Source organism: Mizuhopecten yessoensis, unplaced genomic scaffold (assembly GCF_002113885.1).
Source record: "Mizuhopecten yessoensis strain PY_sf001 unplaced genomic scaffold, ASM211388v2 scaffold8149, whole genome shotgun sequence".
Taxonomy (NCBI): domain Eukaryota; kingdom Metazoa; phylum Mollusca; class Bivalvia; order Pectinida; family Pectinidae; genus Mizuhopecten; species Mizuhopecten yessoensis.
In genome coordinates this window covers 788,651-815,919 of record NW_018407403.1, presented here as the reverse complement: position 1 = coordinate 815,919, position 27,269 = coordinate 788,651, and the positions used below count along the sequence as shown (strand labels likewise).

Genomic DNA, 27,269 nt, shown 5'->3' with positions numbered 1-27,269 from the left:
TGTTTGTATACTTTTATTTCAAAACTAATTGTTGTGCTTTTGTTTCTTAATGCATGTTTGGTTACATTATGCCCACTATGATATTTTATATGTTCTGTCATAAGAATAGCTCTTCAGAGCTAATGTTTCACGTAACACACATATACGACAAAAAAAATAATCTTGCATCGTGTATCTTGGTGTTATTATATTGCTGTGAACAACCGTCCACGAATGACTTTCCATGCATCACAACGTGATGCTACCCAAAACGGAACATTTTCCCAATGTATGAGGCAGTATTTTTTATTATTCGATACCATTAAATTGTAACTATATAGAAAGAAAATTTTCTTCAAAAAAGTATTTCAGTTGGGGTAGTGTCACGTTATAATTTTCAAGAAAAACGGCAAAAATCATGAGCCGTCGAGTTAATTAAAAATCGATCTATATACCCAAACGCTTTTCAACCATGATAAGGAAAAACTCTTTTTCAATAAGATCGGCATCAACATGGAATAAACTACCTGAATATGTTACTTCAGCAAATAATATGTTAACAAATTTAAAAACGAACTAATTACATGTAGCATACGTCTCTGGTTACATTAACATAAATATATCTACAACAAATTAGAATAACTCCAGAATTAGAGATATAACGATATAGACTATACCGATATTGTAAAACGTTATATCTTTAAACTATTCCACAATTGACTGTGCTGACAATTAGAAGTAACTCATTAAAACCATATTTCCTTTTTTCCATTATTAAATCATTGGGAAATAGACACTTTCAACGAGTTATTCCCCTTTATATGAACTTTAAATACATATCACTACAAATTGCGGTCCAGATATCAACAATAGATTCACGGATTTCAGATTCAATAGAAAATAAGTACCGAGGTGTCCTCAAAAAGTGCCGAAGTAACCAAATGCCGAAAATATTGAGTCAAGTGTGACGTGACGTGCACAATGTTTGACTGAGGCCATGTAATGTCTCTGTAAGTGAGACGTTTGTATTAGATATTACAGTGTCGCAGTCACCAAACGCTCAAATGAGTATACGTATGAGCAGAAAATTTCCGTGTGATATAAATAGCACCATGTAAAACCAAAATTTCGTTCAGACGAAAATTTGTAAAAGTTTAAGTTTCTAAACTTGTTCATGTGAAGATTCGAAGCACATGGCAAGGTAAGTGTTTTGTAAACATTATGTCAAGTAGATATAACGAATAAGATAGGATAGCATGTATGAAACCAAATAAAATCGACTACCGGGGATAGAGGAAGTTGACAGCAAAACCGAAAGTAGGATTAGGCATCAATGATTCATCATTGTTTCAAGTTGAAATAAACGTTTGTGACTCTTCAGATTGTTAAGTTAACTGCAGCTCAATGTCTCTGCAGATTCCGAAGACGTGTCATTTCTATACGTTCCCCATATGTTGTATGATGTATAAAATATCACACGATAAAGTTGCCATTAATAATAATCCACTTGACACCATAGTTACGACAATCCAGACATTCTCATCATCTCTCCTGTCTGACTCCTCACTGTAAAGCTGACTGTCGTAAGTTCTCTTTCTTTCGAATTCCTAGAACCATCCCGTAATGGAATATGTTGCCTCCTGATCTGGTAACTTCAGAATCTTTTGATACCTTTAAAACCAAACTACACTCTTAAAAATCATTAGTATTTCATACACACATCTACACACCCCTCTTTGCCATGCACACACTCTCACAACCCAACAGTGACATACTCTTCAATATGATGAAGTAGGTCAATTATTTGGTAGAAGTATTAAGTATACAGTGTAGCTGTTTCCTAGCAACCCTTATGTTCACAGGTGATGGTGTGGCAGATTTTATTTGTACATAGAAGTACAGTCCCTTTCTAGCTTCGCGCTAGATGGAATTTCCCTTTAGCTTACTGGTATAGCGTCCAACTCCCAACTCTACGTAGACTCTGACTCTAGACTCAGGCCTGCCTACGTGTAGCTCCTTATAAAACAGGAAAATATTCTCCAAAAGTACTTTTAACAATCTACACAACACTAACTACTCATAAACAGGTACCATCTATTGCACAGAAGTAATGAGGCACAATTGCATCAATTTAATCTATCTTCTTAGCTAACTTTCCATTCGGAAACAACAATACTTTTATAAATGTACCATATGGAACAGTTAGCGTACACCTGTCTGTTTTGTAGGTATACATTCTTGTTCCTATCTCCATGTCATCCATGACTGACCTTGCCCCTACTAGATGGATACTGGATAGCCCTTTATAACTCAAACAATGTTAGAAGTTTACACGGCGAGATACTTTTGACAGGTGCCGCGTAAAGCCTGCAGTCACACATTCAGGATTTTTACTGCCGTCCTTGAAAGGACCACTCCCGATTAAAATTTGTCAAAAGTCTGATCAAGATCATGTGATTCGTGGCAGGAAATTCACAAATTTGTGAAAACTTTTATTAAATCATGACAACAATCAGATATTGTTCAGGAAGCGTCACGGTCTTTGCCGTTTCCTGCCGAGTTTGTCCCGATTCTCTCGTTCTCAATCCAAATCTGATCCAATCTGTATCTTGCGCATGGTAAAATGCGATCTGACAGAGATCAGACAGTGACCGGACAGCGAACCGTCGCATTCGGCAAGATCTGGATGCAATCTGGACATAATTGGCTTGAAACGGCAATGACAAATTTCTCCAAATCTTGCCCGTTCATCACGACAGCGTCCCGATCCACACAACACCATCAAGACACCGTCCAGACAACACAGGATATTGTTACGATTTTTGATCCGATACAGCAGAATCTGTCATGACATAGTCACGATTGTAATCCAACTAGACAAATTCGGCTGAGTTTCCCGAATGTTACGGGACACACCTAACTGTCGGGAGTGCTTAGCCGACCTCTTCAGACCATTCCTGATCCGTAGGACTCTGTTACGAACGTATACGACTGTGTTCAGGCAATGATAGGACATTCCAGATCATTGAGGATAGTAATCCGACTTTTTCGCTTTTCGTGTCGTAGCACTGTCTGATCTCAAACAGGAGCCATAATCGGCACTGCGTGAACGCCAAATAACAGTGGGCAAAATCATATCCGATAGAAAAAAGGCCAACCAGCTGCCTCTTATGTTATAGAAGTAGGATAGCCCTATGGCACTATCTACTTTTCCAGTCTCCCGACAGTCAATGCACAGTGTTACCCGAATTCTACGATTTGACCTCAGATGTACATGTTCTTTTGAACAAAGTGCTGGTCTTTATCTTACTATCCTACATGTTATAAGATGGTTCTTTATCATTAATTACCTAATTTAGAGCCCATTTTGTTACATACAGTTGGAAACACTATAATATGATGTGTATATACTATTATAAAGTATCTACACATCATATCAGTGTGTCCAGCCCATGATCAAATATGAAACACAGTTGTTTTTAGTGATTATGATAGCAGGTGTTGTATTAATTTCTTTCTGTATCAAAGGTTTTAGTAGAATTGTTGCAGAATGTACCCAACTCTACTGTAACATAGTGTTTAAAACGAATTTATTGTGTAACAGGCAAGGATAATGAGGGGAAAATATTACCTTACTGGCAATTAACTCATTCACCCCTGAAGACACATTTGAACTCTTCCAAATCAAAGGTTGGAATAATTCATTATGTAACCTTAAGGGGTGAATGATCATGAGTTAAGCTAGTTTTTCTAGTGATGCAGTATAACCCTGGACACGCTCTCTAGTTCAGCAACATCGAGCATAACCTGTGACTGGATGGGTGTCCACCTGCTTGTTACATATGCCATATATATATACATGTACATGGTAGATAATAAGTAAATATACATGTATATATTTATTATCATACATGTACATGTATAGATATAAATATGCCTAGTCAAGTATTCACCGTTCACCTTCAATTATTACTTTATGTGGTCTGTGTCGTGATTTTTGTTGCCATGATAAGTTCATCCCCTTTACATTATTTGTGAAGCATTTAGATTTGGCAGCCTAGGTTAATCAAAACACCCCTGCAGGTGGGGGATCGGGAAAAGAATACACCTGCTGTTACCCACTGCATGAATCATAGGAGGCGACTAATGTGTGAACCCCTTGCAGAATTGGGGATATATGCTTTGGTGTCCTCTATTTGGGGACACAAAACCGACCAAAATAAATCTGCTGCACTCTTTGCAATGTTTGGGATCTTCGTTTTTCTTTCTACTTCTAACTACCTTTTATTTCCTAGCACCTTGCTTGGCAACACCTCACTTTTGGCCTTAATGTTGAGAGTTCGCCTAGGTGAGGAAGGCAATTGGTTCTGTCCCCAGGCCGGGACATCGACATACCAAAGTCCTTAAAATTAGTAGTTGTTATTTCCTGCTTAACATTCAGCATTAAGGGGAATGGCAACAACTGGTTCACCCGTTGTCAGTATAATGTGACCTGGCGGAATGCTGTGCTGGGTGGCTTCGGCATGGTGTTTCAGTGAGATAGCACTATAAAGTTGGCATCAGATCCGCACTATCACAAGGAGGCAAGCACACCAACATATTCTGTCTCCTGCATACACACACGCAAGCACGCATACACTACACATATGGAGGCACGTCGTTAGATGACCTTAGCTGTTAATAGGAAGTTAAACAAAATTAAACCAAACAAAACCAACCTTGGCAAATAATTGTTGTTCACCAGTAAAATCCATTTTTGAAAAGTGTGTTTGTTTTGTCCTTCACTTGTTATTATTACTATATATGGTATACCCCAGATTATTTACTCACCCCTATGTTTAAAAAAGTTGTACTTACAATATTATTGTCTTTTTCCTCAGGTCTCGTGTGACGGAAGAACATTAATGTAGCATATGACACGACTCTTCCACGATGTTGAAGGGATTGAAGCTCAGCAGAAACCTTGAATCATAACATAGATGTTCTGATATAAAAACAAGTAAAAAATATATATATATATACATAAACACATTACTGCAGGAGTGATAAAAATGTACCAGGGGCAATGGCGACAGGTGGCTGTCAGGTGACCTCGAATGACATTGAGGCTGATGCAGTGCCAGTCCATCATTCAGGAATGGATCCAGATGGCCGACACACAGGGTCCTGTATATTTCCCGAAGACAATGCTGTAATGCCTAAGGGGAAGGTTGCCGAAGTGTCAAATTCTCGGCTGTGGCAGAAAAAAACTGGTGATGTTGGGCTTGACTTCCTGAAATCACTGTGGGATTTTTCATCATCTTCGACACCAACATGTCTTGAACCACAAGTTTCTGTTGATGGAGAAAAGCAATCTTTTTCCAAAGCTAAGAGTGAAGAAGAGGATGAATTCTTCCAGAATGATCTAATACATGGGAACAGGGGGCCAAAGAAAGATCATTCTTCCTCTTTAAAAATAAGGGGAAGTAACTCTGATATGCAAAGTCAAAAACCAGATAGGCCAAATATTGTGAATAATCTAGAAGGGCCCCACAATCCCCTTCCAGACAAATCCAAAAGTAGTGCACCAACGAAACCTCCCAGGACAGGAATCAGAAATAGTTACGAGCATGTCAAAGCAGAGGTGTCACTCAATGAAATTGGGATTTCTGATAAAGAATTTGACAATTTGTCAGAAGAAAACTATAGTAAAGATGATATGCTGCATCCAATGTATATTTTGGGTGATTCCGATGGGACAAATATTTTAATTTTTGATGATGATGAACGAGAAAATAATTCCAGTCCACACTACGATGACACAAACTTTGATGTCAAACAAAGAGGTGGGTACGCTAAGGAACATCCACATTTTGAAGGTCATCACAATGAAGATCATACCTATAGAGGTAGTAATTTTGAAGGTCGTACTGGTAATAACAAAGGACAAAACTACAGAGAGGGGAACAAACCTTTGGAAGAAAGCGACTTTGCAGACTATCAAAGACAGGATGCAGGCAATTACAGAAGTTTTGAAGCTGAAGCAAACTTGCCAAAAGAAATGCTTCCTCCGGGACCAGACAATAGGATGCAAATTTCAGATAGGGGAGGAAACCCTGAAGCGAACCCTTTTATGAACACTTTCTCTGAGGAAATAGCATACGGAAATTCTGGTGGAATAGGGAGTTATTCATCTGAGTTACCTAACAGAAGACCGCACAGCTCACATGAGCATTCAGAGACTTGTCACGATGGAAACCCTATGCCTGCAAAAGGAACAACCAGAAATATGCAGCAAAGCCGCCAAGCTCTCCTGATTAGAAAAGGTAATACATTATTATTTCATTATGAAAAGTATATCAGAGTTAGATACTAGCTTTTTTGGCTTGATTATTATTTACCGTATTGCAGCATTTTTCTGCGGGAATGGTACTTTAGTGATTTTGCAGGTTAATATTGTGATCTCAAAATTATGGTCCACAGAATAATAAAACATGCGTAAAAATGAGCCGCGATAATACACTTCATAACTGTAAGGTCTTCATGAATAGCAAGCACATGGTTATGATGATTCATATACATAAAGAAGTCATGATGTGTGAAAATAGGTAATATCACACATCTAATAGTTTTGTTGAGAATTTGTGTAACAAAACACACATAATATTTGTTGCAGCTCAATATGCTGTTAAAAAGCCTATTCATTTGATTGTTTAACACTTTATAGGCTGAGTGTCCGTTCTCTGTGCTAAAATTAACACAGCAAAAATTTTGAGTTTTGAAACTTTGAGTAACACAGACAAGTTAGTTGAGAGACCTCCGTTTCATTGGAAGTGCAATAAGAGTTCTCTTAAAACACAGGTGGTCTATTAATACAGATGGTCTCTTAACACAGGTGGTATATTAACACAGGTGGTCTATTAATACAGGTGGTCTATTAACACAGATGGTCTCTTAACACAGGTGGTTTATTAACACAGGTGGTCTATTAACACTGATGGACTCTTAACACAGGTGGTCTATTAACAGAAGGTCTCTTAACACAGGTGGTCTATTAACACTGATGGACTCTTAACACAGGTGGTCTATTAACAGAAGGTCTCTTAACACAGGTGGTCTATTAACACAGATGGACTCTTAACACAGGTGGTCTATTAACAGAAGGTCTCTTAACACAGGTGGTCTATTAATACAAATGGTCTCTTAACAGGTGGTCTATTAACACAGGTGGTCTCTTAACACAGTTGGTCTCTTAACAAAGGTGGACTCTTAACACAGGTGGTCTATTAATACAAGTGGTCTCTTAACAGGTGGTCTATTATTACAGGTGGTCTCTTAATACAGGTGGTCTATTAACACAGATGGTTTCTTAACACAGGTGGTGTCTTAACACATGTGGACTCTTAACACAGGTGGTCTATTAACACAGATGGACTCTTAACACAGGTGGTCTATTAACACAGGTGGTCTATTAACAGATGGTCTCTTAACACAGTTGGTCTCTTAACAAAGGTGGACTCTTAACACAGGAGGTCTATTAACAGAAGGTCTCTTAACAGGTGGTCTATTATTACAGGTGGTCTCTTAATACAGGTGGTCTTTTAACACAGATGGTTTCTTAACGCAGGTGGTATCTTAACACAGGGGGACTCTTAACACAGGTGGTCTATTAACACAGGTGGTCTATTAACAGATGGTCTCTTAACACAGGTGGTCGATGAACACAGATGGTTTCTTAACACAGGTGGTGTCTTAACACATGTGGACTCTTAACACAGGTGGTCTATTAACAGATGGTCTCTTAACACAGGTGGTCTATTAACACTGATGGACTCTTAACACAGGTGGTCTCTTAACACGGTTGGTCTCTTAACAAAGGTGGACTCTTAACACAGGAGGTCTATTAATACAAGTGGTCTATTAACAGGTGGTCTATTAATACAAGTGGTCTATTAACAGGTGGTCTATTAATACAAATGGTCTCTTAACAGGGGGTCTATTAACACAGGTGGTCTATTAATACAAGTGGTCTCTTAACAGGTGGTCTATTAATACAAATGGTCTCTTAACAGGGGGTCTATTAACACAGGTGGTCTCTTAACACGGTTGGTCTCTTAACAAAGGTGGACTCTTAACACAGGAGGTCTATTAATACAAATGGTCTCTTAACAGGGGGTCTATTAACACAGGTGGTCTATTAACAGATGGTCTCTTAACGCAGGTGGTCTATTAACACAGATGGACTCTTAACACAGGCGGTCTATTAACAGAAGGTCTATTAACACAGGTGGTCTATTAATACAAATGGTCTCTTAACAGGGGGTCTATTAACACAGGTGGTCTATTAACAGAAGGGCTCTTAACACAGGTGGTCTATTAATACAGGGGGTCTCTTAACACAGGTGGTCAATTAACAGAAGGGGTCTTATAAGAAGGTCTCTTAACACAGGTGGTCTATTAACACTGATGGACTCTTAACACAGGTGGTCTATTATCTCAGATGGTTTCTTAACACAGGTGGTGTCTTCACACATGTGGACTCTTAACACAGGTGGACTATTAATACAAGTGGTCTCTTAACAGGTGGTCTATTAATACAGGTGGTCTCTTAACACAGGTGGTCTATTAACACAGATGGTTTCTTAACACAGGTGGTATCTTAACACAGGTGGACTCTTAACACAGGTGGTCTATTTATACAAGTGGTCACTTAACAGGTGGTCTCTTAACACAGGTGGTCTCTTAACACAGGTGGTCTATTAACACAGGTGGTTTCTTAACACAGGTTGTCTCTTAACACAGGTGGTCTCTTTCATGTTCCATACCTGTTAATCAAGTAGGCTAGTTATTTTCTCACACCCTCTCCCTATCCTATACTGATCTGTTCCCATAATGTACAAGGGCAAGGGGAAGTAAAACTAACCTGCAGACTAGTTGAATTACTTTCTTAACTAGACTGTAGTTAACTCATTCACCCCTGAAATTTCATAATGAACTATTCCAACCTTTAAATTTGAAGGGTTCAAATGTATCTTCGGGGGTGAAAGAGTTAAGTAAAATAGTAAGTGTCTAACCCTGGGAGGTGGTCATATGGGCAGCGTTGACTACAATTTACCACTGTGTGACTACTGTATATCCTCTAATAAGCCCAGGGGCCAATACAAATCCCTCACTCAAAGCAGGGGGGCTGGACTTATAGCAGGACAATGAAACACTTTTTCTTTCAATCTCTATTAAGGTAAAGTTTACCAATGCAGTGGCGGATCCAGACACCTATCTAGGGGGTTTCCAAATTTCCTGGGAGGGGGGGGTTCCATGTGGGGAAAAATTGAGGAAAGTGGTGAAAATATATGATTGTTAAAGGAAATTCTCAGGGTGGGGGGGGGTTTCCTGAAGCCCAGAAAACCCCTCTGGATCCGCCACTGCAATGCATCAGTTATAATTGTGAAGAAGAGTTCCACTCTGAGTTGTTTTTCTTTTGGGTATTCTCCCTTTGATTTGTGACCTATACAGTGAACACTCATTTCTTTGCTGTGTATGTATAATTCCTGTATGGCAAGGTTGGTAAAGTGACCATATTATTCTTTGGAACCTTATCCCTTTGATTTGTGGCCTATACATTAGACACTTATTTCTTTTAGGTATTCTCCCTTTGAGTTGTGATCTATACATTAGACACTCATTTCTTTTTGGGTATTCTCCCTTTGCTTTGTGACCCATACATTGGAAACTCATTTCTTTTGGGTATTCTCCCTTTGATTTGTAACCTATACATTGGACACTCATTTCTATGCTGTGTATGTATAATTCCTGTATGGCAAGGTTGGTAAAGTGACGATATTATTCTTTGGAACCTTATGCAAGTTATATAAAAATCATAACTTTTACCTATAAAATCACAGGTAGATTACAGGTAAAATATTTCAGGTAAATATAGTACATATATGATATAAACTATAATTACTCTCCCTTTGATGTTTTTTACCTATTGTTCTAAAGATGTATGTGTTCAGGGAACACCCCAGTAAAGTGTAGGCTGTATGTTCAATGTCTATGTCCAGATTTTGACCCCTGAATGGTTTTTTTTGTGTCAATTCTTTCAATTTCTATTTAACAGGATTACAATTCTGTAAAATGGGTAGCAACATCTGTTTTTAATGGAAAATTGACAGTAGTGAAAATGGTAATGATATAATTTAACTAGTTCAACGTATTATTTACTTTAAAGTGTTCACAGATTTGGCTGGGCTTATTACGAGGCATGCTGGCTGATTGATGGAAAAATATGTTACATACACCCATTGATCAAAGATATAATTCATAATTTTATCAGGATATATCAATATTTGCATTTTTTTTTATTTAGAAAAAAACAAAATGAAACCGATCTCGAAATATATTAAAATAAAATTGAAAAAAATATATATAATAGAAAATATGTTACAAACACCCTTTGATAATTATTATAACAGGATATATCTTACAAGAGACCTGTCAATATTTGCATTTTTTTTATTTAGAAAAAAAAAATGAAACCGATCACGAAATATATTGAAATATAATTGAAAAAAAAAGTTAGAAAATATCAAAGTTAGCTTACAACTTCAGGCTGAATAGCGACTGTGTTTAACTTTGAACAGGACCAACTACTGGGAGTTATCCTCCCAAGGCCGTCATTTATTCACATTGTCGGGGTAAGTAGTGTTTGACTTGAAACTTTTGACAAGGCCTTAAAAAGTACTTAAGGTGAATTACTATATGCTTATGACTCTAAAATTCTACTTCATTCTCCTTTTTGTAAATTCTTTTTTCAGGAAAGTTATTAAATAAAGTTGTTCCATCTCTTCATTTCTCATCCGCTGACGTTATATGTGAATTTAGGGATTTTGTGGTCAGATTTTATTTTCAGGCCCATAACTGCATGGGTATACAAATATGTATTGAAATTTTTTATCATCTATTTATAAATTTATAATTTGTATTTCTCTGTCTCATCCATAATTTGTACATTGAGGATAGGCATAGTAAAATCCTTCTGAGCTTAAAGTTGTAAGCGCTTTAGCATACCTTATCTGAATTGTCCTTAAGTCTTTGTTTGAAATCATGATTGGGAAACTGCCATACATATTCAATAAATCCTGGTACACAGGGAAATTTGTCTAGCCTTTCATAACCAATGCATGCTAACAATTTACAAGGGCATGTTCTCCAATAATTCAAAAGGATTTCCCTCTAATAATATTTTCAAAAAAACCCATATTTCTGTACAAAGATTCTGTGTTGGGAAAGATGCCTAACTTATCGTGAGTGATGTTTTTGGGTGTTAATTGCAACCTGTTGTATAATGCATGGATCTATCAACTTTCTCACTCATCTGTCTGGAAATTAAAGGCTGGCTTTAATTTCACTTCAGAAAAAAATCACTTTGTATTATCAAGGTTTCATATATAACAAGGGTGAGAAAATGTTTGTGGAATAAATATAAATGAATACCCATTTCCGAATCCTAACTTTGGTATGCTGTACATATCCCATGGAATACCGTCTTCGATATTCGAGGGGTTATCATCTCACTTACGCTCTCTGCAACCCTGGAATATGTCATAGCAAGATTGAAGGTTCAGTACATCTACAGAATCTTGCAGTACAATTTGCTGACTTTTAAGTCGGGTGTGTCGCTGTTCTGTAATCTTCCAATGTTAGGTATCAGTCTAGCAATGGGTCATTTTGTTTTCATCTGAGACCAATCAAATAGCTTTCTTTGTGCCTTCAATTTTGGTACGACATATTCCAGGGAACGAAAGTGACTGTAACCACTGGAGTATCGAGGATGGCGGTATGCAAACATCATGGACTGGTTATATCTATTCTACTACATCAAATGTAATGAGCAGCATTTCAAAAGTGTAAATTATAGTAGTGTTCCGGCGTAGGAACTTGACTGGTTATCACATTGAGTAACGTTAATGTTGCTCCAGAATATCCACACACAAATATATATTGTACATATAAATTACAGATATATGGAATATATATATATATATTGCAGAACCATTGGAAAATTAATGCAAACATGTTGACCCTGCGAACAGTTTATAGAGCCCCAAGAACAACACACCACACACGATAATTTCCACTGATTTTGGAACAGCATTTGTGATTGGTGCATTATCAAGTAATCTGTGGTTGATGACCAATGAAAACTGTTGTTACATCGTTGACATATGGTTGTGTTTGATGTCAATTAATGTTGTCTGGATACTTTTGTTTTCATTTTGAAAGAAATCACATCATAATTAAATCATTCATTTCATATCACATCAATAATGTCATTCCTGCATTAACAAAATGTCCAGCCTCATTAGTGTTTTATTTTGTTTTTGTGATTTATTTTTACTGTAGCATTTCATTTAAAATTTTGAAACTAAAACTAATCTTGACTGATCCATTTTAAATTTGTTAATATTGATACAAAATAATCTTTTAAAAGTGACATTTACAGTCAAACTTTGGTGTTTTGAACTTTGCTGGACCATCATGAAAAATTTGAAGCATCAGGACTTTGACACACGAATATTGAACCTCAAACATCAAGATCATGTTCATAAGACAGGATGTGATTCGTATGTGACAAAACATGCACAAACTCAAAAATTTAGTTTTAAATGTATAAATAATAATATACATTTACAGAAATACCAATAGCATTTGTATTGACACACTGTAATTATATATAACTTTCATTGTGATAAAATGCAACATTTCTGGGTTTGTCATTTAAATGTCTGTGAAGGTGTTAAAATGAACGCGGGATATTTCTTTTTTCTTGTACAAGTAAATTTTATTATTAGTGTAATATAAGGACATTGCTGTTAGTTGGACACATTGAGAAACTAGAATCTTCTAAGTTCGATTTATAGTTTGACTGTATGATATGAAGTTGTTAATATCATGACTATGATGTTATACCCTGACAAATGATGACAAAGTTATACCAGGGTTAATTCATTCACCCCTGAAATTTCATAATGAACTATTCCATCCTTTGATATGGGAGGTTTCAAATGTGTGGGTGAAAGAGATAATTCAGGGTGCATATTGGATTGTTACGCACACTCGCCTTTCACCAAGACAATAGAAGGCTCAATTCACGATTAGACATGAAAAGGTATGGGGTCACCTGCCAGATCACTAGGGTTTACTCCGGGTACCTCGGGTTCTCCCTCATTAACACCCCCTGTGCACAACCATCCAGGCCAACAAGACTGATTAATATATTTACAGTTTAATTTTTAAAACGAATGAAGAGAAGAAAGAAGAAGAGGAAGAGAGAGAGAGAGAAAAAAAGACATTGTTATCTATCAATGTATCAGCAACGTCATGATCCTATGATATGATGTTGATTTATTTATCTTTTACAACCATTATGATAACCTAGAGAAGGTTATTCTTTTGTTTAGGGGGAATAATTCTGATATGCATGATTTTGCTGAAATTATGATATAAGTTTCTATTTGAGATAGATTAATTTTGGTACACATTAATTACTACACACAATGATACATCATATCAATAAGGACTGGTCCCCCTATCTGTTTTCCATTCCATTTGTTCTAAACATTAATTTCTTTGAAATGAAATGATGAATGGTGAATATAATTATTCTGATACAATATGTCACTGTACGATGAATGTTCACTTGATTATAGCAGAGTCATATGTCATAATTTGTATTTCCTAGAAACTCCTGTACATACATACGTTAAACCACTTTCTACCCAGTGTAAACCCTTTCAACACTTTAATTGACAAACTGTCTGGATAAGTATAAGCCCCTTTTTGATATTTCAACAAAGTATTATTGTAAGCCCTTTTTGATACTCTGATGCAATCTCCATGTATTAAACCTTATGATTTTCGATACTTTCAGTCTCGCATGTAAGTTCCTTTAATGCCTTGAGTCTCTATGTAAGCTCCTTTAATGCCTTGATGCTTAATTGAGTCTCTATGTAAGCCCTTTTCATGCTTCCACACAGAGTTCATGTAAGTCCCTATTCATGCTTTCACAGTACATTCTCTATGCAAGTTCCTTTGATACTTTCCCACACAATCTCAAATGTAAACCCCCTTTTCTGCCTTGACATATTTCCCAGTACACTTACTATAATGTAAACCCCCTTCTCTGCCTAGACAATTATTTCCCAGTGCATGTGCTATGTAAACCCCCTTTTTTCCCTTGCCAATTATTTCCCAGGACAATTACTATAATGTAAGCCCCCTTCTCTGCCTTGACAGTTATTGCCCAGTACACTTACCATAATGTAAACCCCCTTCTCTGCCTTGCCAATTATTTCCCAGTACAATTACTATAATGTAAACCCCCTTCTCTGCCTTGACAATTATTGCCCAGTACACTTACTATAATGTAAACCCCCTATTTTGCCTTGACATATTTCCCAGTACATGTACATGTACTATATAAACCCCCTTTGCTGCCTTGACATATTTCCCAGTACACTTACTATAATGTAAACCCCCTTCTCTGCCTTGCCAATTATTTCCTAGTACAATTACTATAATGTAAACCCCCTTCTCTGCCTTGCCAATTATTTCCCAGTACAATTACTAAAATGTAAACCCCCTTCTCTGCCTTGCCAATTATTTCCTAGTACAATTACTATAATGTAAACCCCCTTCTCTGCCTTGCCAATTATTTCCCAGTACAATTACTAAAATGTAAACCCCCTTCTCTGCCTTGCCAATTATTTCCAAGTACACTTACTATAATGTAAACCCCCTTTGCTGCCTTGACATATTTCCCAGTACAATTGTACTATGTAAACCCCCTTCTCTGCCTTGACATATTTCCCAGTACATGTACTATGTAAACCCCCTTGACACTGTTACAGTGAATATAGTGTATCTAAACACATCAAGATTTTAGAGTATGTTATAAAGTATCTGGTGCTTACATTAGTTTGTTGCTTATTAATATTTATAAAAACTGCATTTGTTTTGGGCCTATGTTTTGGAGATGTGAATAACCTTGTACTTTAAGGTTTTGAAGTGTGTATAATTTGTCTGGTGCTTCAGTTTAAGAGTGTGCTGTTTCAAGGTGTTTAGCTAATAACTAATGGGAACTTCTTTCAGTCTCGTAAAAAAAAGCATATAATAAGAGAGCAACCCCCCCCCCCCCCCTCCCCCCAGGAATCATCAGCTTATAAAATGTTGAAATAGAACACTAGGATGTGTTGTTTTGAGACTGGAGTGTTAGCTCTTACACATATTAGTCGGTGGCTAAATCAGGGGCAAAGATTTTGAAATTTTAAACGTAACTAATCGGATCATTTATTCGTCAGGTTGTGGAAACTGTCAGATTTGTCGAGAAACAAAAATGATCGACCACATGGAGAAGCTGGCCGACAGTGCTGGATTTGATATTCACGATGTCCTTCCTGACGGAAACTGCATGTTCCGAGCAATCGTCGACCAACTCCGGATGCGTGGAGATCTAAGTATGACAGCCGGAAAACTGCGACAAAATGTTGTTCGTTACTTGAGGGAGAATCCCTGTAGTGAAGATGGGACACACATGCAAATGTTTTTACCAACGGAGAAATGGGAGGATTACCTCTCTCGTATGGAAAAAGATGGCGAGTGGGGAGACGAAATGGCTCTAAGGTAAAAATGGGGATTATAGAATACTCGGAAAGTTGATTTGACATTGAACTGTGCTTTTACGAAGCATATTAGTGCTTGATTATACATGTATCAGAGCCCTTATTCATGATAATATTCTTGTGTTCCAACTCAGATTCTTTCCTCAAGCCCAATTCCTTGTTCCGATGAGAGATTAATTAAAATATAAATTGTGATGATTTGGCTTTAAGCATATTTTCTTTTTAAATACAGTATTTACATTTGATTTTTTTACCATGTCACATGATTTAAGCAAGGTAGAAAAAAGTTGGTTTGAGCACAGAATTCATGCTTGAGCGCAAGAAAGGTTTCATGAATTAATACTGGCCCGTGTTACAATAAAATTGTCTTTTTATTGGTCTGTTAAAAAGGTCATGTGATGGCCTGATTTGTATAATAGGGTTAATAATTTTTCTGCTCATTATAAATGCGTACCATCAAAATCTGTCAAAACCTGGCTTGTCCTTAAATGACCATGTCTGTTACAAGAGTGCAAAGCACAAACTTCTTTGCTGATCAATTCACAGTTAAAGTTTGTATTTTTTTAAAGCATTAGTGATGGCACTTTCAAAACTTTAATAAATAAATTTTAAGTCAATTTCGCTAGATACAAGACTGATGGAAACTTAGAATCTGTTTAATTATTGCAGGGGAATTTCTGAGGTAGTACAGCGTCACATCAATATCATCAGTGCCTTAGGCAGTGACCAACACAATCAAATCACCATACAACCTAGTGGGGTTGAAGCCGACCAATCACAGGACTTGTTTTTAGGGCACATGGACGACTACCATTACATAAGTCTGCGACCAAAGAACTGGGAAGATACCTGGTTTGTTAGTGAGTATGATGGTATTCTAGCTTACTAATGCTTAGTTTCTCTTGTTTAGGTTCGGTTGGTTCCGTCTATCCCTTGCCCGGATACCACCCGGTATGCAGGGTGATTGAAGAATATGGAAAAATTATGCTTAAATTTTATGCATTTATATATTTCAAAGTGACCTAGCTCAATTTAAATTAATTAATGGATAGTAGTTTGTACCTTAATTTGTCAATTATGATTTTCGGGAATTAGTCATATTTTATCTTTCAAATGAAAAACACTCATTCACCCCTATTTAACAAGACTCATGGATATTTAACTTATTTTAGGCCTGAAGAAGACATTGAACTCTTTCACCCCTGTATTTCAATTATGGATTGTGATATCTTTTGATTTGGAGCAGTGCAAATACATCAATAGGTGTCAATGGGCTATAAGAACAGATTCCCAACATAAAATCTTTTTTTTTTTGCAAAATTATGGGCATAACCTTTGACCTCTGATGTTGTCAGGAGCCCGACGGAATCTTCAGCAGACCAAACCGAAGACTGACCTGTACGCGGACGACTCTATACGCGTGTCAGGAATGGACGCCCCTGTCATGGGACATGGTATGTAACGAACGTATTTTTGTGGTAACTTTAATAGTGGTAGTTTTATTTCAATGGTAAGTAATTATCTAAAACTAATGAACTTTGTCTAATTCAAGTCGTAACCATTGATATAAAAATAGAGAATTGCAGTCTAATTTTAAAGGGATCTATGTATCGGAAAACAAAAACTAATAGTTTATCGTACCTAATTGTTTTTTATTTCTTTAAGAATGCTACCTGACTCTCTTTGTAAAAGAATTTTAAGGACCATGTAAACAACTACCAAAAATCACTTTAAATTTTCCTAGTATAAAAATCATAAAATGATGATTTTCGTCTTTTGTTCAGATCATCTAACATGAAATTATCTTTCACAAATAAGGACACATATATATTGCTTTAGTCTTTAAGATGTGACTTTTTTCAAAATGATTTTCCAGTATAATTTGCAAAATTCCAAATTTTGTTTTACTGCGACACAGTTTTCCAATTCCAAAGCCAAAATACTGCCATTAAACATGATATATCTGGGGGCTAAGGTTTGTTATAACTAAGTCACAGTGACCTATTTCTTCTATTCCGCTCTCTTGGCCACAAGTCCTTTGCATTTTCATGAAGAATTATCAAACCCTTTTTATTCTTTTGATTTTTCACAATTAATTTGTCTTCCTCTTTTGTTCTTTCTTTTTTCACTATATACTATGCTGCTAAAAACCTATGAATTTAGGTCTTGGTGACCGTCAAAGNAAAAAATAACAGAGAAATAAAAAGATAAATAAAAATAAAGATAAATATAATTAAAGATAAATACAAATAAATATAAATATAAATTGTGGCTTAGTTAGTTGCTTTCAGTGGTTTAGAATCAAGACACCACTCATTTACACTATTTGCTTCACAAAGGAAACAGACATTTTTTAAAGCTCGCAAATTTTGTTTTCAATTTCTGTTTGTGTTCAAACTTAAGCAATTTAAAAGGTCTATTGAAAAATAGATTTATTTAAGATTCACTGAACCAGACCTTGACCAAGAAAATTTTACATGACATAATACAGATTAATTACAAAAATATGTGTGTAGCAGAACTGGACTGGGTTGATGGTCAGCGACCTGCAGGTAGCTCAATTGCTAGAGTGTCTGTCTAAAGTTTTGGGGGGCAAGGTTCGAACCCCGGTCTAGCTGTACCTTTTTCCATCTCCTGTTAGATGTGTAATAGATTGCATTTATTAAAGACTGTATGGATAAAAGGAAATATTTTGATATTTTTTTTTTAGATTGTGTGGATGACTATTTTGCTGACGATACCGCTGTGGACAAGGTCAGTGCTACACCCATTGGTCATCTGTCTTATGTCCTGAAGAGCGTCCTTAACAGCAAAAACTTGGTGGTCAAGGACCCCCAGATGTGGGAGGATAAGATGGCAAGCTTAAATGATCACCCTCGCTCCAGTACTGTCGCCATAGCTGTTGGAAGTATTGTAGAGAAATTTGCAGTTTCTGTACAGGATACATCGCCGGTGCAAATTGGATACTCGTTACGGAAAGATAAGAGTTCCGCTTCCTATGTAAAAGATGTCAGTCCGCAGGTTCTGATACTATACCCATACTATCATGTCATGGAACATGATTCAGATGAAAGACATTCACATAAAGACATGGTTATGGACACGAATGGAATCCATTCTGGATATCTCCGCCTTCGGGACACTATCAAACAATCTAGTTTAAACAGTCAAGGACAGGTACTTGTAAATTATCTGCCTAATTCCTCTTTGGCAACATCCAGTGTCCGAAGGGATCTGGGGAGTGTCCAAATTCCTAAATTTGTAGAGGATAATATATCTCTGCAATATGCATTAGAATGTCATTTCTGGCCTGAATGTGCCTCTGAGTGGAAAACACGTGAGCGACCCAGCGGCTGGCCTAAGCCGGAATACCAAAAGAGTATTATCGAGGATGGTTTTTTCGTCATTGCTGCCTCTCATCCACATAGTCTTAATCCGGATTTGGAATATCAGATCTGCTTCGGAAAAGCTGAGAAGTTATTGGCAAGGAAAAACATGACAAAATGGCAGCGTTATTGTTTCCATATTTTCAAAGTTTTGGTAGATTTTTACACAAGACAAACAGACTTGCTGCAGACTCATCATCTCAAGGCAATCTTTTTCTACGCAAGCGAGGTCGTTCCTCGAATTCAGTGGCGACTCAACCCGGGTGCCGCCCTTTTGTATCTGATGGACCAGCTTCTGCAGTGTCTGCGAACCAAGGTATTACCACATTATTTCCTCCGTGACAGTAACATGATTGACCATTTCAGTGAGGACACCCTGCAGAGAACGATTACCCATCTGGAGGTGGTGCGTCAGTTTCCAGTCACTGCCGTTGTCTTGCTTGCCGAGAGCCATGGACTGACCAGCAGTTGGATGTCAGATCCCATTATTGAAGACATCCCTGCCTTCACCAAGCACAGAGACCTGCAAAAATCCTTTGCAGAAGTGTTCATACCGACAACTCTGAAAAATGCCATCAATTATGTCAAGTACATGATGTTTAAGCCGGCGGCTGACATTATAATGGAAGCCTATGAGGACATGAAGAGCGCCAGTGAAGCAACTCCGGACTCCAGAAACGAATGGGGAGTGGGAGACATCTTTGAGTTCATACATCAGATTCTCTCTGAACTGCATTTCTTCCAACAGTTCTGGCTATGTCTCATTCTAGATTTGACGCACGGTACTTCTACAGTGGGAGCACTGACACAGAGATTGCCAGGAAAAACCATCCGAGAGATTCTTGGCAACGACGAAGATGGTGAACTAGATACGATTTCAGTCCCGTTCTCCGTAATGGACAACTGCTTTACTTCGAAGGCAGTATCTGAGGATGAATCAGATCCAGAAGTTCTTTTTATACGCAGTCTTGCCAGTCATCTTGAAAGTATCCAGTTCTATGATCTTTCTGCTCATTACTTACGAGCAGCTGTAAGTCTGATGAAGCGCCAGATCGCTGAAATCACAAAAAGTCATCAGTTGTCAACACAAAGGGGAGAACTGAGTGACATTAGTCAGCAGAGACCTAAATTAAACAGTGCTGAATTCTCACGACAACAGGTGCTAAAAATGCATCTGAATAACTTTCTGGTGCAGCTGTTCAATAACTACCACTACAACGGCCAGACAGAACTGTTTCAGGAATATATTGGAGATCTACAGGAAGTTTGTGATTCAATCTCCACACCATATGCCTACAAGAACCTCTCCCGGATCTGGGGCTACCTCGGCTGCGACGACATGGCACAGCAAGCGTCCGACAGGATGGAAGAGCTGTATCAGCTTTTTGGCATGTGAATTTGTGAATTAGTGACCCAATCTTTTGACTTTTCAGATGTTCTCTTTTTCATCTGAGAAAAAGAAAATGTACTGTATTATATCTTGCAATAGGGGGCCAACACAATGTCATATTGTTAGGGGCCAACACAATGTCATATTGTTAGAGGGCCAATACAATGTCATATTGTTAGGGGCCAACACAATGTCATATTGTGAGGGGTCAACACAATGTCATATTGTTAGAGGCCCAACACAATGTCATATTGTTAGGGGGCCCAACACAATGTCATATTGTTAGAGGACCAACACAATGTCATATTGGTAGGGGGCCAACACAATGTCATATTGTTAGGGGGCCAACACAATGTCATATTGTTAGAGGGCCAACACAATGTCATATTGTTAGAGGGCCAATACAATGTCATATTGTTAGAGGACCAACACAATGTCATATTGTTAGGGGCCAACACAATGTCATATTGTTAGAGGGCCAATACAATGTCATATTGTTAGAGGGCCAATACAATGTCATATTGTTAGGGGCCAACACAATGTCATATTGTTAGAGGCCCAACACAATGTCATATTGTTAGGGGGCCCAACACAATGTCATATTGTTAGAGGCCCAACACAATGTCATATTGTTAGAGGACCAACACAATGTCATATTGGTAGGGGGCCAACACAATGTCATATTGTTAGGGGGCCAACACAATGTCATATTGTTAGAGGGCCAACACAATGTCATATTGTTAGAGGACCAACACAATGTCATATTGGTAGGGGGCCAACACAATGTCATATTGTTAGGGGGCCAACACAATGTCATATTGTTAGAGGGCCAACACAATGTCATATTGTTAGGGGGCCAACACATGTCATATTGTTAAGTTCAATTTAAAGAATGGAGAGGGTTTATTCAAGGACAATGAAAAAGCATTTGTTGGTATTTCTACTGAACTATATATGTGTGGGCTTATTACCAGGCATGGACTTATTGCTGGATAAATACGGTAATAGAATGCAGGTGACCGGGTGGAAGAGCTATTCCCTCACCCTTCACAGGTGTGTCTCCCGTTTTAGCCGGGAAAGATCCGCTTGTCACCTCCTAGGGGGAGACAGCCTTGTGCCGATTAGCACATGTTCAATTGTGGCGTCATTAAAACGCGTCACCGGTAATTGAGATGTCATCAAAAGTGAATGACGATATTCATACCTCACATGTGTTTTTGTTTACACTACTTATAATAGGATGGGAGAAAAAAATCATTATCTACCTTAAGGGTGTAATATAGAAATCCCTCGGGGTGATATTTTATGGTTGTCTAACCCTGATCGGCAGAGCCTTGGGTTAGACAACCAAAAAACATAACCCCTCTGGTTGGAGATTTCTCTGTCACACCCACAGGGTAGGGGAAGATTCTATTTTTCCAGTTATATGTCATGTGAGACAGTGTTAAACAGTTCTTGCAAATTCCGGTTATAAAGTTTCTTAGCTTTGATAAAGTATCAAGAACAGCAGACTGCATGAAAGAGTATCACCACAGCATATTGGCATGTGATCTTCAGTGATTTGATACGAAACATTAAGCTTGTATCTCTCAAAGACATTTGCTTTTTTGCTTGATGCAAAGATTAGCTGACAGAATTGGAGTTGTTCCATCTTAATTCTGAAATCTTTCGTAATAATTACAAAATTAGCTTTCTTATAACATAAAATGATGCAGGCAGAGGTCTTAAGGATTTTTGTGTCAACAAATTTTCTACCAGAAATGCAACCATAAATAAACAGGAATTTAATCTGTCCTTACTGAAACACTACATGCTGTGGGCTATAGACCTGAAATCTGCCAAAAAAACACCTGTGAAGCTTACAATTTTACCAAATCGGCAAAAATTAGGGATTATGAAAAATACAACCCAACAGCAACCAGCTGGTATTTACCAGACATTTTAGTTTTTCTGTACAAGCTTTAGACTGATACTGTGTACAAACATGCAAATTACAGAAAGTCAATCTTGTTTATAATCCTATCTTTTTTGCCCCAGACATTCCAAGGAGTATCTGAATATGAGGTTTAATGAACTAAAAAACATTAAAGATCCCTGTCCCACTTTGCTGTTGTTTTTTTCCTATTTACAGCAACCTCCCTTTCTATCTAAATGTTATACTCCACAAAATTATTTTAATGCATTATTTTGCTTCTGTTGAGATGTAACTGTAATCTGAAGTCCAGAGTTCAAATCCCAGGGACAAATAGGAGAAATAGAGGTAAAACCTTTCAAGTCCTTCTTCTACTGTAGGGATTAAGGGATTTTATTCTAATTTAGTCTGAAGCATTCTTGGGCCAAGGGGACTCAATTTTGTATAAACAGTGGATGGGGCCCCCATGGGGGCAGTGGGACTGGGCTGAATAGGGGTAATAGAGGTAAAACCTTTAAAACCCTTCTTCTACCTTAGGGATTAAGGGATTTTATCCCAATTTAGTCTGGAGCATCCTTTGGCCAAGGGGACTGAATTTTGTATAAACCGTGGGTGTGGCCCCCCTGGGGGCAGAGGGGCTCGGCCAAACAGGGAAAATAGAGGTAAAACCTTAATTATTCTTCTACCGTAGGGATTAAGGGATTTTATCCTAACTTAGTCTGAAGCATAGTTGGGCCAAGGGGACTCAATTTTGTAAAAACTGGGTGTGGTACAGGGTTCCTTAAAAGTTACAGATTTTGGCAGTGGTACAGGGATCCTTAAAAGTAGCCCATTCCACACCTCCATGTAACACAGCGTATATAAAGGCTCTTTTTAGAACACCATCATCAGATGGTGGGCTATCCAAATCACCCTGTGTCTGTGGTCTGTTGTCTGTCTGTCATTCCGTCTGTCCTAAACAATTCTTGTTATTGAGCCACGAAAATAAATAGAACGAATTTGAATGATACTGTTACTGTTTGTTAATATGGGATATCCACAAAAGTTTGTAACACGGAACAATCTAAATGGCTTCAAACCACGAAGGAAAGTATCCACGAACATTTCGTGTTATACAGCATACAGAGTATAGAATGCCCCTTTGTTCGCTGTACATCATTTTGTTCAGGGTTATATATATCATACACGTTATCACCTACAGTTGGCAAATTTTATATGTTTGTACTTGCTTTGCTTATGGAGTGACATGAACTGAAATCAGGTCTCGTGTCCAATTACTGTATTTATGGAGTTATGTCCCTTTGTATTTTTTGTAACTGAAGTTTGCTTGCAATGCTATGCTTTGCTACTCATTCAACCCTACATATTTAAACTGGACTTGCCTAATCTATGATTTTGTAAGGTTCAAATGTGGCTTTAGGGGTAATGGGTTATTCTATGCAATATTCTAATTTTAATTTGGTTTTAGGAATTGATACCTTAATATCAAATGTTGACCATTATATTAGATATAAATGAGTGGACAACCCCATAAATTGTCTACAAGGATTTATAAAGCATGTGTGTGTTTTCCTGAAGAACATGTTTGGTATAAATATTTTTGATTACTTAGATTCAGTACCAACGTGTATGTAGTATTTAACCAACCCATCCTTCCATACTTCTTCATGAACATGTTATGTTGCATTACAATGTATGTGAGGTTATAGAAAGATTTTTAAACATTCAAGAAAAGTAATCATGTTTAACTAGAATTTTTGATTGGTGTTTCATGCAAATTTACATGGATACAATTAAAGCATGAAATCTAGGGTAAACTATACATTGAGCAAACTCATGCTAAAGTATATCAAAATCCATACTGTGTCCTCAGGGCTGACACCATCCTTGGTACTCCAGGGGTTACGCTCATTTATGCTCTCTGCACCCATGGAATATGTTAATTTTACCATTATACAATCACAGGATTCTTCATCAAAGGATCACACTTGTCTTCTTGTCTCATCCACAAGGTCGCGAGTTTAGAGCCTTCCATTTCATCATGACATAGTCCAGGGGTGAACAAGCGTAGCCCCTCAAGTATATCGAGTATGGGCTGATACTGCCTCGGTAATACAGTAATATATGAAAAAAGGTGTGTAACAATTCTGTATACCGGGGAACTTTCATCTATCACTGCTGAAATCCATATACTCCCTAAGTTTGCCCTTCACATGTCATTGCTATATATATATGGTATAGTGTGTACTTTCGTACTTACCAACTTTTTGGAATTTCCATTGGGGAGATTACGTATGCTCGTATAAAAAGGCATATATAAAAGGTGTGTATATATACACCCTATACACTTTTATATGCATCCTTTGTGCTGCTCTTCAGATGAAATCATCACATCTTACAAATAGGAATAGTTTAGCAAATTCACTGGTTTAATGTGCTCATATATATATAGGGTCCAAAAATCGAGGGTCTCCCTCCAAAATAGGGAGAGTTGGCAAGTATGCAATTCGCTGACATGATACAGCCAACACTGCTCATGTGACCATCTTTATTAAGTAAGAGACCACGTTTAATATCCCCATTGTAGTGATTTCTTTGTAAATTGAACCTTTGTTAAGAGACCACCTGTGTTAAAAGACTGCTTTTTGAACTCCTGTTGGGTGGTCTCTTTATACAGGTTTGACTGTACTGTGAGCGAGTCATGTAAATTTGTACCCTCATTGTGAAGGGCAAAACACGTGGAAGCTAAACTGTGGTGAAAACTTCTAGTGTCGGTGTACAGTATGGGTAATTAATGATAATTCACCCCCAAATCAATTACAATGCAACATTGTTAATATTTGCATATGAAGCCCAAGATGGCCATTGTTAATGACAACATCAAAAAGAATTTGTTACAGAGCTAACCCATATTTCTGAAAATGCACAAAAATAATCTAAAATCATTATTTATTTATGGTTTTAGCTAGTATGAATGCAAATAATGATAACCCTTGGCTATTGTGTTTTGAGATTTGTGTCGTTATGTTGCGATAATACTGTTGCTAAAACCTGTTTTGCTGGCTGGCTCCACTTTGTTGCCAGCAAAACTCTTTTTGTGACACTACTGTTTTATCCTTAACGTACTGCCCCAAAACACAAGGTTTATCCCCCAATTCAAGACCGACTTTGTCTGAAGCTCTGACTGGGTGAGTCTACTCACTCTTAGCTTCACGTTTAATGCTACATTGTTCAGGTATAAATTAAATGACTTTGATATAACATTGAGCCACAGATTGTTAAAAGTTTTAAAGGAGAGGTTGATAGTAAAAAAATCTTGGTAGCCAATGTTACGATCCGGTAAGATCCGTTACGATCCGGTTTGATCCGGTATGATTGTACTGGTGCAATCCAGTCTACCTATACTACTCTGCAGACAGTATCAGTGAGCCTAACCCCTGGAGTATCAAGAATGCAGTAAAACATGCTGAGGTCAAATCTGTTAAGTTGTATACTTGCATTGTTGAGACTTCAATTTCAATGGACCACCTACATTAACAAACTGTATGTGCCTATTTTAATCCAAACTTATGTGAAAGAGTCTGCGACTCTTTAGCCATTTGTTGATTTACATTTCATTTAGCTGGTAATGTAGATATTATAGATTAAATGTTGTGTACTAGTATTTGCTTTCATGAGAAATGAGAAATTCACGCTCGTTGGAGATGGGGGGGGGGGGGGGGGGGGGGGGGGGGGGGGAGTTATAAAACTGTGGCAAAACACATTCCCGGTATACAGTAAGTAATTTTGTTGATTAGTCTGTTATTCCATATAAGTCATGAAATAGAATGTCGTGTAACGATCTTATATGATTAAATTTGTTTGTCAGTAGATTTTAACAATGTAAAAGAAATAAATGAGTACGAAGTATATATACAAGAGGTGTATCGTCGTTATTTCAGAATGTTTAACTCATTCACCCCTACATATTTAAACTGGTCTTGCCCAGTCTTTAGGTAAGGTTTAAATGTGACTGTAGGGGTGAATGGGTTAAGGTAAAGGGTATCACTGCATCAGTTGTAACTGGGAAGAAGAGTTCCATTTTCAGAGTTTTTGTCCGGAGTATTCTCCCTTTTATAGATGATAAATCAACCAAAAGGAGTTTTGCTGGTTTAGAGTTGATGCCTTTTTATGCATTTTATAATTTCTTGTTGGCAACATCGGAAAAGACACATGTAGGTTTTGCAGTGTTAAGGTCCTGGGTTTGAATCCTACATGTTTTTTTTGTTTCGCCGCCACAAATTAAAGTAGCTTTCACTGAAAGTGTAAGTGCTAGACCAACCAAACTTGAACCATAAATGCATCTTAGGTAGTACATCTCAACCCATGCATCAAATGCTGGATGCGGCCTACCTTTCATGGTCCATTGACTTTGTCAGCATCTCCATCAACATTAAGTTTTTGCATTTCAAGTTAGTTTCTTTGATATGTACATCGATGGTCAAAGCGGGACAATAAGGCAAGACATATCAATACAAATGTGTAGATGAAAAAGCAACCAAAAGGAGATTTTCTGGGTTATAAGAGTTGATGCCATGCATTTTTTAATATCTTGTTGGCAACATTGGAAAAGACACATGTAGGATTTGCAGTGTTGAAGTCATGAATTTGAATCCTGCATTTAATTTTTTTTTATATATAATCTGTTTTCAATGATTCAAATTTCAAACAAGTGATTTTCATGGAATACTTCATTTGAAAAGGACTAAAACGGAAAGTTAATACTGCAGAATAGTGAAATGTACTTGTTGGTGCTCTTTACTTAAAGCTGTTTTGAAGCATCATAAATGGAACCTGCATCTACACCAACAATACACCAAACATTCAAATTACGGTCCAAATTGATAGATTTCCATGTAATTGAATATCTGAAATCTAGAAACCAGTATAAACCAGACCTTCAA

General features: G+C 37.4%; 1 protein-coding gene across 2 annotated transcripts; it reads left to right on the top strand.

Annotated features, from left to right (window-relative positions):
• The first annotated feature begins 1,072 nt into the window (after nucleotides 1-1,072).
• LOC110455162 lies at nucleotides 1,073-20,590 on the top strand. Of its 2 annotated transcripts, XM_021505132.1 has the most exons (7): nucleotides 1,073-1,180; nucleotides 4,860-6,284; nucleotides 10,599-10,652; nucleotides 15,318-15,639; nucleotides 16,308-16,498; nucleotides 16,994-17,092; nucleotides 18,349-20,590. In XM_021505132.1, the coding sequence occupies exons 2-7, from the start codon at nucleotides 5,045-5,047 to the stop codon at nucleotides 20,418-20,420; spliced, it is 3,978 nt and encodes a 1,325-aa protein (XP_021360807.1). In that variant the 5' UTR covers nucleotides 1,073-1,180; nucleotides 4,860-5,044; the 3' UTR covers nucleotides 20,421-20,590. The 2 variants fall into 2 exon arrangements, with proteins under 2 accessions (XP_021360807.1, XP_021360808.1); XM_021505133.1 differs by lacking the exon at nucleotides 10,599-10,652.
• Nucleotides 20,591-27,269: the final 6,679 nt, after the last annotated feature.